General features: G+C 49.6%; 1 protein-coding gene across 3 annotated transcripts; it reads right to left on the bottom strand.

Annotated features, from left to right (window-relative positions):
- Positions 1 to 27: 27 nt before the first annotated feature.
- LOC134038847 (huntingtin-interacting protein 1-related protein-like) lies at positions 28 to 12,795 on the bottom strand. Of its 3 annotated transcripts, none has more exons than XM_062484458.1 (34): positions 12,595 to 12,795; positions 12,057 to 12,120; positions 11,579 to 11,721; positions 11,342 to 11,398; positions 11,060 to 11,140; positions 10,898 to 10,974; positions 10,712 to 10,773; positions 10,265 to 10,405; positions 10,009 to 10,066; positions 9,813 to 9,888; positions 9,575 to 9,709; positions 9,201 to 9,250; positions 8,858 to 8,930; positions 8,509 to 8,692; positions 8,276 to 8,364; positions 7,861 to 7,977; positions 7,247 to 7,348; positions 6,907 to 7,101; positions 6,650 to 6,760; positions 6,282 to 6,476; positions 5,534 to 5,681; positions 5,187 to 5,273; positions 4,483 to 4,590; positions 4,096 to 4,232; positions 3,515 to 3,625; positions 3,195 to 3,253; positions 3,044 to 3,074; positions 2,869 to 2,931; positions 2,495 to 2,595; positions 1,849 to 1,954; positions 1,598 to 1,721; positions 1,423 to 1,484; positions 490 to 1,128; positions 28 to 371 (listed from the first exon to the last, which is right to left on the bottom strand). In XM_062484458.1, exons 1-34 carry the CDS (start codon positions 12,679 to 12,681, stop codon positions 351 to 353), a joined length of 3,894 nt encoding a protein of 1,297 aa, XP_062340442.1. In that variant the 5' UTR covers positions 12,682 to 12,795; the 3' UTR covers positions 28 to 350. The 3 variants fall into 3 exon arrangements, with proteins under 3 accessions (XP_062340442.1, XP_062340441.1, XP_062340443.1); XM_062484457.1 differs by having other exon boundaries at positions 28 to 319; positions 12,595 to 12,791; XM_062484459.1 differs by lacking the exons at positions 6,650 to 6,760; positions 6,907 to 7,101 and having other exon boundaries at positions 28 to 319.
- Positions 12,796 to 12,818: the final 23 nt, after the last annotated feature.

Below are 12,818 nucleotides of genomic sequence, written 5' to 3'. Positions count from 1 at the left end.
TTGTTAAAGGTAAAACTCAACCAAGCATTACATTTATGTTACATTTTTTATTCATCATCAACAGCCATAATCACCCTTCTCAAGTGTGAAAATTAAAGAATTATATTTACATTTCTCTCAATTTCATTGACATAAGATTCAACATGTTTTAAATCAAAAGAGTAAAAGGGATGATAATGATTCATTTATCACACTTATGAAATTACAAGCAGGCACTTCATACAGACAGGCAATATTGTCCATCAGTTGGATATTTAGAAAATTCCATATCCAATGTCCAGATTCAGGATTCCCCAGTTCCGGCCTCACCTCGTCTGAACTGCAACAGCACAAAAGCAGCAGAGGTTCCATCACATCAGCGTGACTCGGATCTGCTCAGACAATTTCAACGATTTCACAACTACCACATGTATCATATCCTTAAGTTAAAACCCTTTGCCCTTTAAATAAACACCCCTCCCTACTTCACTTTGTCAATAGAGTTCTTACCGCACTCTTCAGCAGAGCCCCAGACTTCTGGAAGATGGAGGGTCTCTTGGCCGGCTCAGGGGCGGGCTTGGCCTGCTCAGGGGTGGCGTTTGGGGGGTCCTGGGGTGGCGTCTTGGCCGGGGTGCGTGAGAAGGACTGTGGCTGTAAGTAGGACTGACTGTTGCTTGCAGCGTACGGTTGAGTTTGAGAGAAGGGCTTGGTTGGTAGGTAGGGTTGTGATTGTGAGTAGGCTTGAGGTTGTGAGTAGGACTGTGTCGGTGTGTAAGACTGGGGCTGGGAATAGGACTGGGCTGGTGAATAGGACTGTATTGGCGTGCCAGCCTGGGGCTGGGAATAGGACTCGTCTGCTGTGCTAGCCTGGGGCTGGAAAAGGGCATAGGACTGTGTTTGAGGTTGTGAGAAAGGATTGGTTTGGTGAAGCGGCTGTGTTTTCAAGTAGGGCTGCATGTGTGTGAAGGCCTGGGGCAGGGGGGTGGATGACGTCAGTAGGGTGGGAGGGGGAGGGGGCGGGAAGCTGTCGGCATCCCCCTCCTCCCCAGGGGGGGTTGCAGGCCCCTCCAGGTCGTAGTGCTTCTTTCTCAGCTCTCCCAAGCGGACACGTTCCTGCTCCAGCTGGTTCTCCAGCTCCAGAACCTTCACCTGAGGGACACGTCCGGCAGATGGGGGGGTCAGATGGCTGAGCGGTTAGGGAATCGGGCTATTAATCAGAAGGTTGCCGGTTCGATTCCCGGCCATGCACAAATTTACGTTGTGTCCTTTGGCAAGGCACTTCACCCTACTTGCCTCAGGGGAATGTCCCTGTACTTACTGTAAGTCTGCTAAATGACTAAATGTAAATGCGTCAGAGCGTGGGTGAGAGGGGAGCCAGGCTGGGGGCAGGGGGCCTCCTCCAGAGACCTGAGAGGGGGAACGAGGACCCCTACAGTAACCTACCTGAGCCTCCATCTCTTCTGTCTTCAGCTTGATCCGTGAGATGCCGGAGAAGTCCATAGGGCCTACAGAGAAGACAGGGGAAGATGAACCTGGGTAATAATAGGAGTAAAGTGGAGGAGAGGGTCTCTCTCCCTCCCTCCCCCACCCTCCCTCCCTCCCTCCCCCTCTCCCTCACCTCGGTCGGTGAACCGCTGCTGTCCGTGTTTGGTGGAGGTCACCACGACGGCAGCCATGTCGTTGACGTGTCGCGAGGCCTGCTGCAGAGTGTGCAGCTTCTTGTTGTTGCGGTCCGCCTTCACCTGGTAACCACGGACACGAGCACAGGAAGTGAGACCCTTGGAGACTGAATGTAAGTAAGTAGATGTTCGGATTCTTCCTGCCAGTTGTAACAGTTGAGAAGATAGGTGACTAAAAATATGTGTTTACCTTGGAGGCAGCGACCAGTTGGGCGGTGCTAGCGGCGATCTCATGGGAGCAGACAATCAGTTCCTCGTATTTGCCTTTGTCAGTCACAACCCTGTCGGCTGAATCCCTGACGCCGGGAGGAAGTAGAAACTTGTTTATCAGAATCAGAATTCGGTTTATTCGCCATGTATGTTATACAAACACGGAATATACTGTGGCAGGGAGGTGCAAAACACTAAACATATACGAATCTTAAATTAAGTAAAGTACAAAAGTTTAACTATTTCTAAGAACTAAACAATCTAAGAATACAACAATTTAAATATAAAATAAAATATATATAAAAATAAGAATAAGAATAAGCAGCGTGAGTGGTCAACATATTGCAATCGGATACTGAGGTAAGGTGGCTTGTGCATACTGTAATAACCATTAGATGGACTTATAATAGTTAAATAAGTGAATGAATGTCACTGGGAGTCCTTGGCCTTGTTGAAGAGGCCAGTAGCAGATTGAAAGGAACTGTTCTTATGGCGTGAGGTTTTGGTCCTGATGGACCGCAGCCTTCTGCCAGAGGGGAGTAGTTACCTGACTGAACTCTCAAAGATACATCAGTACGTTCATGTTAGAAAGCCTTGACGACATGGTCATTGTGGTGTGTACTTACACCATCCGTGTGGCCCCCCAGCCCACTGCCTTGGAGGCAGATATGAGCCCCTCGGTCCATCGAGAGTTCTTGGCGTAGAACTCTTTAATGGATTCTGCCCCCTGTGGAGGGAAGTGCAGGAGTGAGTCAATGCTTAGAAAATCCCACGTCCTTACAACTTTATCACATAAGCTCAGTTAAATGTGACAATTAAAGTAACATTGTGGGAAATAAACTGGCAACAAAAGTCGAAGTAGCATTGTGGGAAACAATCTTAAAACTCCCAGGTGCCACAGGGGCGACTGAACAGCTTGACTTGCACATTGCAATGCTAACCCCACAGCACCTAGCTGTGACAGATGATTCATATCAGTAATATCCAACCGCCAACTCACCCTGCCTCCCTCCACGATGTCCTTCTGCAGGTCGGTGGCAGATGTCACCAGCATATGAATGGCCTGGGGAGGGGGCGAGATGAGGTCATCACAAAGCAAACCCGGGCTACGCTCTGGAGACTGTGACACGAGGAAGCTGAAACTGAGCGCGCTCAGAGAAAGACGGAACTCTTACCTTCATCAGGTCGGAGCAGGACCCGAGGATGCTGGAGGTCAGAGGTCAGAGGGGGAAAGTTAAAAGCAGAATTCAGGAAAATGCACAGGTTTCCGACCTCGTTGATATACATGTGGACTGTTGTCTACTGTGCTGTGTGGATGCTACTGACCTCTGGTTGACCTCCAGTTTTATACCAGATGTGTCTCTTCGGGCCTGACTCATAATCTCCTGTTAACAGAGCAGAGGAACAGCCACACCGCCCATATCAACACAAAGAGATAAGGTCCTGCTCTGTGTGTGTATGTCTGTGTGTTTGTGATAAAGAGAAAGAGAGAGTATGTGTATGTTTGTGATAAATAGAAAGAGAGTGTGTGTGTGAGTGTGTTTCTGATGAAGAGAAAGAGAGTGTGTGTGTTTGTGATAAAGAGAGTGAGAGTGTGTGTGTGTGTGTTTCTGATAAAGAGAAAGAGTGTGTGTGTGTTTTCGTACCTCCATGCGCAGCACAGCCTCCTCTATGGCAGTGGAGGTGGCGGCCATCTCCTGATCCACCATGTCTCCCAGCTCTGCCTGCAGAACGTCCTGGCCTGTGGGACGCAACTCCTGCAGGGGGGATCCAAACATCTCACTCTGTCACGACGGCCTCTTAACCCATTCTTAATGATCTAAGACATAATCTGGTACAGCGCATCAAATCCCGGAAGAGAGAGAGAGAGAGAGAGAGAGAGAGAGAGAGAGAGAGAGAGAGAGAGAGAGAGAGAGAGAGAGAGAGAGAGAGACGACGTGCAACATGGGCCAAGGACAGATTCAAACCCAGGCTGCTGTGGTTAGGCCTCAGCCTACGTGGTACGCACATTTATCCAGTGAGCACATTTACCCCTACACTGCCCCTTTTATTATTACATTTACATTTAGTCATTTAGCAGACGCTTTTAGCCAAAGCGACTTACAAGAAAGAGCAAAAGGTGCATAGGTCAATGATCATAAACAACGATATAGCCCCAAAAACAAGGTGGGTAGCCAAAACATGAAACATTATGAAAATGCAGCGAGTGGTCTGATGCCTGCCTGACCTGCCCCAGAGAGAGGATGCGCTGCACTGAGCAGCGAGTGGCGGCAGGGTTCGCTCTCTGCAGCGTCGCCTGCAGCTTCAGCTCCTTCAGGAAGTGCAGGCAGTGAGAGGCACAGTCCCTGCAGCTGTCTGTCAGACCTGGAGAGGGAGGGAGGGAGGGAGGGAGGGAGGGAGAGAGAGAGAGAGAGAGAGAGAGAGAGAGAGAGAGAGAGAGAGAGAGAGAGAGAGAGAGAGAGAGAGAGAGAGAGAGAGAGAGAGAGGGAGGGAGGGTAGATTGTGGGTGTTAGAGGTGTTTTGAGTATAGATCTGTGTTTGTGTGTGTGTGTATGTATTTGTGTGTGTGGTATGTATGTGTGTATGTACATGTACGTGTGTGTGTGTGTCTTACAGTCAGCCTGGTCGGTGGGCACGGAGTGTGAGGTGGCTCCTCCATTGACGATGGTGTCGGCAGCCAGATGGGAAAACTGAGTCACAGCTCTCAGCAAACCACTGGCATCTACATAGAAACACACACTCAGCAAAACACTGGCATCTACACAGAAACACACACTCAGCAAAACACTGGCATCTACACAGAAACACACACTCAGCAAAACACTGGCATCTACACAGAAACACACACTCAGCAAAACACTGGCATCTGGAAAGAAACACACATTCTCAGCAAAACACTGGCATCTGGACAGAAACACACACTCAGCAAAACACTGGCATCTGGACAGAAACACACACTCAGCAAAACACTGGCATCTGGACAGAAACACACTCAGCAAAACACTGGCATCTGGACAGAAACACACACTCAGCAAAACACTGGCATCTACACAGAAACACACATTCTCAGCAAAACACTGGCATCTGGACAGAAACACACTCAGCAAAACACTGGCATCTACACAGAAACACACATTCTCAGCAAAACACTGGCATCTGGACAGAAACACACTCAGCAAAACACTGGCATCTGGACAGAAACACACACTCAGCAAAACACTGGCATCTGGACAGAAACACAGGGCGTCTCACGCACTCCTCCTGGTGATTTACTAAACAAACTGCAGTGATTTGCGCCGCACCGGTCTGAATACGCACCACTCATGTTGCCCACGTAGCACATGTGGCTCTGCTGCATCTTGTCAATGGAGCCCAGAGTGACCTCAGCACGGTTCACCAGGTAGTCTGGAGAACAGGGAGGGAGGGAGGGAGGGAGGGGGGGAGGGAGGGGGGGAGGGGGGGAGGGGGAGGGAGAGGGGGAGGGGGGGAGGGAGGGAGGTGCAGGGAAAGCACAGAGAAAGAAGTTGAATGAATGAGTGAACGAGTGAACGGGTGAACTAGTGAATGGGTGAACGAATGAATGAGTGAATGAACGAGTGACTGAATGAGTGAATGAATGAGTGAATGAGTGAATGAGTGAGTGAGTTAGTGTGTGAGAGGGTTACCAGGAGAGCTGGTGCAGCGCACGTGGATGGGGTCGTCCAGTTTGGCCACAGCGTCCAGGATGATGCCCTCAGCCTCCACCACGGCACACTGGAGCAGACAGAACTGTTCCTCCTGCAGCTTCTGGGTCAGCTCCCCCTCCCGGCACGCCTGGTGCACACACACACACACACACACACACACACACACACACATACACACACACACACACACACACACACACACATACACACACACACACACACACACACACATACACACACACACACACATACACACACACATACACACACACACACACATACACACACACATACACACACACATACACACACACATACACACACACACACACACACACATACACACACACACACACACACACATACACAGGGGAGTCAGGTGGCTGAGCGGTTAGGGAAGCGGGCTAGTAATCAGAAGGTTGCCAGTTCGATTCCCGGCCGTGCCAATAGACCTTGTGTCCTTGGGCAAGGCACTTCACCCTACTTGCCTCGGGGAGAATGTCCCTGTACTTACTGTAAGTCGCTCTGGATAAGAGCGTCTGCTAAATGACTAAATGTAAATGTAAATGTAATACACACACACATACACACACACATACATACACATAGAGACACACACACATACATAGAGACACACACACATAAATACAGACAAAAGCGCACACACACTGATGTACACAATCATGACTCAAGGACACCCACAGAACACACACGCACACACACACACCTGTTGCTGCAGCTGTGCATGCATGGCGCCCAGCTCCCGTCGGCTCCTGTCTCTCTCCTGCTCCAGGGAGCTCTGCTGCAGCATGCTCTGCTGCCTGAGGGAGGACAGCTCTGCTTCCTGCTCCCTCACAGAGCGCAGCAGTGCCTCTCTCTCTCCCTGCAGCCCGGCCAGGGCACCACTCATCTGGGAGCCCGCCTGGGGGAGGGCGAGAATGATGGTACAAAGGGCACCAAAAAAGACAGATAGATTGTATTTGGGTTAGGGTTAGGGTTAGGAACGCGTAAATAATACAGCCATGGGCATGCTGCTAGGATGAGACCACTGTTTGGCGTTGCTAGGGCTTGTGGAGGCGAGGGAAACGTTCCTACCATGTCCGTGTTCTGCAGGGTACTGTTAGCGTGTGACACCTCCAGCCGTCTCTGGTCCAGCTCTCGCTTCAGTCTCTCGATCTCTAACCTCTGCTCTGCATTGATGGCAAGCTGTAACACACACACACGCACATACATACATACATACACGTACACACTCACAAGGTTCAAACATGTCACCATACACACATCCTCCCGTGTGTGTGTGTGTGTATGAGTGTGTGTGTTTGTGTGTCTGGGCTCCAGCCTCGACCCACCTGTTGCTGTAGCTGGGCCCTGAGAGCCTGCAGCTCCCGTCGGCTCCTGTCTCTCTCCTGCTCCAGGGAGCTCTGCTGCAGCATGCTCTGCTGCCTGAGGGAGGACAGCTCTGCTTCCTGCTCCCTCACAGAGCGCAGCAGTGCCTCTCTCTCTCCCTGCAGCCCGGACAGGGCACCACTCATCTGGGAGCCCGCCTGGGGGAGGAGGGGGGGAGGGGGTACAGAGGGCACAGGAAGATTTAATTAAACATGTTTACTTTTTACACAGACTAATCCTATAACAGGGAGATTGTGTAAAGTTGTGTAGAGTTTGATGCCCTGAAGCAGCCTTGCTGTCTACCATCTCTTTGCCCTCCAGGGCGGCTTGCATGCGAGCCAGCTCTGCTCTCTGACCCATCAGCTCCCTGTTCAGCCTGTCTGTCTCCTGTTGCTGCTGCTCTGCCTGATCAGGACCAGAGAACAGATATCACTCTGGAGAACAGATATCACTGTGGAGAACAGAGATCACTCTGGAGAACAGAGATCACTCTGGAGAACAGAGATCACTGTGGAGAACAGACATCGCTCTGGAGAACAGAGATCACTCTGGAGAACAGAGATCACTGTGGAGAACAGACATCGCTCTGGAGAACAGAGATCACTGTGGAGAACAGATATTGCTCTGGAGAACAGAGATCACTGTGGAGAACAGACATCGCTCTGGAGAACAGAGATCACTGTGGAGAACAGAGATCACTCTGGAGAACAGAGATCACTGTGGAGAACAGACATCGCTCTGGAGAACAGAGATCACTGTGGAGAACAGATATTGCTCTGGAGAACAGAGATCACTGTGGAGAACAGAGATCACTGTGGAGAACAGAGATCACTCTGGAGAACAGTACAGACTACCAGGCAGACTGTAGTAAGCAGTGTTTCTCTGTGAGGGGAGGAAGTGGACTCCAGTTGTCGTACCCTCAGTCTGTTCTCCTGAAGGAGGTGTTCCACCTGGCTGGTCAGCTGGTCTTTGGCCCTGATCAGGTCATCCTGGCTCTGGTGGGTGTTGGTCAGTAGTCTCACTGTGTCTGCATTCTACAGAGGTACGGAGGGGAGAGGATGGACAAGCGAAAGACAGTTGTGATGTTTTAGTGTTCTGGTGTTCTGGAGTTCTAGTGTTCTAGTGTTCTAGTGTTTTAGTGTTCTGGCGTTCTAGCTTTCTGGCATCCTGGCGTTCTGGCGTTCTATGGTTCTATGGTTCTATGGTTCTATGGTTCTGGTGTTCTGGTGTTCTGGTGTTCTGGTGTTCTGGTGTTCTGGTGTTCTGGTGTTCTATGTTTCTGGTGTTCTGGTGTTCTATGGTTCTATGGTTCTGGTGTTCTGGTCCCCGTACCTTCTTCAGCAGCTCTGCGTGGCCGGTGACCAGCTCAGCGTGTCTCTCTTTCAGCTGACAGAAGCGGATCTCTGCCGCCTGGGCCCTGCCTGTGAGAGAGGAGAGGGGTCATGGAGCCACGGAGATGTCTGTGTCTCTGCATGGGTGTGTGTGTGTTGTCTGTGTGTGAGAGGGTTAGTGTAATTGTGTGTGTGTGTGTGTGTGAACGTGTGACGGCGGTTGTGTCTACGCACCGTCCGCCTCCTTGTACCCGACCTGCGCCCCGGCGTTGGTGGCGTTGGTGCTGCGGAGGGCCTGCACCTCCATGCGCAGGTGCTCGTTGTCCACCAGGGCCATCTGCTTGTGGGTGCGTTGCTCCTCCAGCTCCGCCTCCAGGCAGTTCACCTGGGCCTTCAGGTGGCTCACACACCTGTGGGCCTGGGGGGGTGGGGGGGGGGGGAGGGTGGAGGGGGTTCGCATCACGCTCAGAAGACACGGACTCGCCAAGCTAGTCATGTGATGGCAAGTGATGGACTTCCACGCACATGCACACAATCGCACTCACGTAATCACACACACACACACACACACACACACACTGACCTCTGTTTTGATGAGCTGCAGCTCTGGTTTGATGGCTTGTAGTTCCTTCCTCATAGATTCCACCTCTGTCTCCCTACCAGGAAGAAGAAGGGGGAGATGTCAGACTCACTCTGCAGAGCTCACGTGAGACGGCACCTCCAGAGAAACACTGTCTCCACAGAAACACTGTATCTTCATAGAAACACTGTATCTTCACAGAATCACTGTTCATTCATAGATAGTCTTTCTGCAAAGATAGTCTATCTTCATAGAATGACTGAATATTCGCAGAAAGATGTCTCTCCAGCTGTTAGAAAGTTGGCTGTACTTGGTTCAGAGGGTGGTGACAGGAGGGGAACTTTACCTTGGTTCAGTCTCCGAGTCCGGAGCTCCCATCTGACTGAGGAGGTAGTACTGGGAGGACACAAGCACAAACAGACACACTGTAGTAGAGGATGACAGATCCTCCATCGTTAGGATTCAACAGGAGCGGGATGAGGGAACGGGTGAGTGTAGAGGATGATGCACAGGAAGAGGGGATCCCTCAAGGAATTGCTCCTCCCAAGGTTTCCTCCATTTCTTCCTCTAACAGTTTTTCTGGGAGTTTCTCCTTGAGGGTTTCGATTGGTTGAGGGGTAGTTCTGTCTGCGTTTATGACGCCCTCTATGACATTTCGTGATAAAAGGCCAAATAACAAATAAAAATCCTCCTCAGAGGTCAGGTGATCTCCGGTCGTACCTGAGTCTGTGGCGCTTCCCTGTAGTCTGGCATTGGCTCCGCCTCTTCCTCCTCAGGAGGCTCCTGATTGGGCACGACCGCCACAGCCTTGACGTATTCGGCCAGCGCAGCGGCGCGGAGGAAGTTGGGAGGAGCCTGTGGGGGTTCAGCACACGAACACAAGAATGTTTCCACCGCTGTGTGGACGAGGAACACGACACCGACAATATCAACGGAGGCCGAGGAAACAGATGCTCACGTCTGGAAGGTCAGGAATCTGGATGACTTTTTTGAAGAACTCCATTTCTCTGGCTCGGTCGAAGAACCTGGTGAGGCTGAGAGACGAGAGAAGGGTGTGTCAGCGGATCCTTTCACACCTGCTGTCGGCTGTGTGTGCACCTCTGACACACCAGAGCTTTGTGAGGAGGAAGAACCGTTGCTACGTGACGGTGTACCTGTTGAACAGATCCCGGAAACGCTCTCGGTGTCCCAGCAACGAGTCTGGACTCACTCCTACATGACAGAAAGTTTCACGTGGAGATTTAACCACAGCGGTGTGTTGTGTGTGTGTCTGTGTGTGAGAGTGAATGCTTGGGTCACTCACAGCTATATCTTTTCTGTTGTGAGTGTGTATGTGTGTGCATCTGTGTAGGTAGGTGTGTGTGTGTAGATGAGCTTATGTGTGTGTGTGTAGGTGTGTGTGTTGCTCACGGCTGTGCAGTTTGAACATCAGTTTGACGGTGAAGTGGTAGAGGAAGCTGCAGTCCAGGATGAGAGGGATGAGGGGCGCCAGGCGGCACTGCCCAGCGGGGGTGCTGCACTTGGCCCCGTTAGCATCCAGCTGGCGCCACACTGTGGATCCAGGCACACACACACACACACACACACACACAGGAGCACACACACACACAGGAGCACACACACACAGGAGCACACACACACACACAGGAGCACACACACACACACAGAAGCACACACACACAGGAGCAAACACACACACACACACACAGGAGCACACACACACACACAGGAGCACACACACACACACACAGGAGCAAACACACACACACACACGGTCACAAGACATCACTCACCTAACTGACTCTGAAAGAAGCTTTTGTCGAGGGGAGAGACTGAGACAATAGTCAACTAGCAAACCTGTTTCGGCCATCTTGAGGCCGGAATCCAAGTAATCAAGCAGTTCCTGGGTCATGTCGAACCTGAGGTGAAGGATAAGATGGGGAGAATGTGCACATGTAAACACGCGATATTCTTTCAGTTGGATCCATTTTGTCAATGTGTTACAGGAAAAGTATGTTTTACAGAAGTTTTAAGAAAATTTACACTTTGTTGACATCATTTCCTGCCTCTCTCTCCACTGTGTCATCACTGGCTTCCAGGTTACCTGGGATTGTTTTGTGCTGCAGGAAAGGAGAATGTATGAATAGACTGCCAGTTCGTATTCTGAAGAGATCCTCAACTATGAAAACTGTATTAGTATCTCACCTTTGCATGGAACTCCATTTTATTACACAGGAATTTAGCAGACAAGGCCACAATGTGTCCATATCGATCATGTAGGTTTCCCTGAAGAAGAAAAAAAGAAATGATTACAGTGACCTTTCAAGACTTCATTTCGGCAGAATCCGTCCTCGAGGGCAACCGGCACTGTTACTTGAAATGTTTTGTGGGATTTGTGTTTGGGCGGACAAGAATTTGCAACACAAAGGAGACCTACTCCAACATGGAAGTTCTCCACGTAGAATACATGCCAGACCCAGAACTCACCCAGAGAACACCCATATCTTTCACATTCCTGCTGTGTCTGTTGGAATCCCTCACAGACTGTGGACCAAACACAGGACACGAGATTCATCAGCACACCACAGAGCGCCAGGAAAGATTTGAATGTTGTTGCAATACATTTGACATTTTCATTCGTTTCGCCAGACGCTGCTTTCACCCCAAAGCGCCCCACAAACTCCCCTTGACGTCCACCCGTTTCCAGGAAGTGTCGTTGCTTACGTTGGGGTGTCCGTCGCGAAGGAGCTTGTGGACCATGAAGCAGAACTTCCAGCTGACGATGGCATTGCTGGAGAGGGGAACGTTAAGCATGTAGGCCCAGAAGGTCGCAGCCCCGGCCTCCTTGTGGGTCCCCATGATGATGTCAGCACGGTCGTCAAGGAAACGTTCAGACTAAACACCAGTGTCACACCCCTAAGCGGACCATTAAGCTAAACGACTGTGGCAGGTCATTGTTCTCTACTCTGTCACATTATGGGTGTGTTTGAAACATGTTTCTATGTAGCAGACAAGACCTTGTGTTTTCAAGCTTGAAGTGTTGCTGGTGAAAGATATACAATGAGATCCAAAGTCACCATGTTATTTCATATGTTCAATCACACTTACTGATGGAACACACTGTTTTTTTTATATATTTTATGAGACCCAGTATTGGTGGCCCTCATTGTCCTCAGTGTGGTTTGCTTTGGGTAAAGGATACTGCGTACATATTTCTCCTTGGGCGGGGATTCGCTTGAGGTGATGGTTTTGCTGATGCTGTGGAGCTGATAGCAGGGAAGGAGCAATGAAGGTGAAGACAGTCGAGGAAAATGAAGCGTGGAGAAAATAAAAAGCAGCCTAATTACTAACATCTCACATTTAAAACATTCTCAAAATGACTTATTATTGTTTAAGGACGATATAATGTAACTACAGCTTACAAACAGATAGCTAATTAATGTTTCATGTGATGAGGACGATGTCAATGTTGTTTTTCTTTCTCAGACTCAAGGTATGAGGAAACTCCCACTGCTAAGAATACAAAGTCAATCTCAATCACTGCACAACATCTATCTCAACTACAGATAGACCTGCCTTTAAAATAATTAACTATAATATAACTATAATCTAAACGAAATAGCGCTCTGAATATTACAAGTTATTAGAATACATAATAGACTAATTCCGAAAAAACTCAACCACATAAAAACCTCAAAGTTACAGAGAAAACCTTTGCGGTTTGAAACAAATATTTGTACCTGTTCTTTGTGAAACTGTTCTTTCTCCGCAGCTATAGCCTTTTCGGTCTTATTTTCTGTTTTATTTTTATTTTTACTAGAACTCATCTTGTTGCTGTAATCTACTCACTTCAGATGAACAGGTAGGTTGTGTTCTAGGCAGGCTGTACCTGTATGACATCACGTCGAGAAGAACGACGTCAGTCTACACGTTCTTCCTTTATCGCTGATGGGTAGTGGATGAC

This window comes from Osmerus eperlanus, chromosome 18, assembly GCF_963692335.1.
Source record: "Osmerus eperlanus chromosome 18, fOsmEpe2.1, whole genome shotgun sequence".
Lineage (NCBI taxonomy): Eukaryota > Metazoa > Chordata > Actinopteri > Osmeriformes > Osmeridae > Osmerus > Osmerus eperlanus.
This window is presented reverse-complemented; position numbering and strand designations above follow the sequence as displayed.

Excerpts from the sequence above, each read along its gene's own strand:
- LOC134038847 (XM_062484457.1), bottom strand. The coding sequence starts at position 12,681 with ATGAGTTCTAGTAAAAATAAAAATAAAACAGAAAATAAGACCGAAAAG. Across the intron at positions 7,102-7,246 it reads CCCTGGAGGGCAAAGAGATG|GCGGGCTCCCAGATGAGTGG; the intron begins GTAGACAGCAAG and ends CTCCTCCCCCAG. Across the intron at positions 2,596-2,868 it reads ACATCGTGGAGGGAGGCAGG|GGGGCAGAATCCATTAAAGA; the intron begins GTGAGTTGGCGG and ends TTCCCTCCACAG.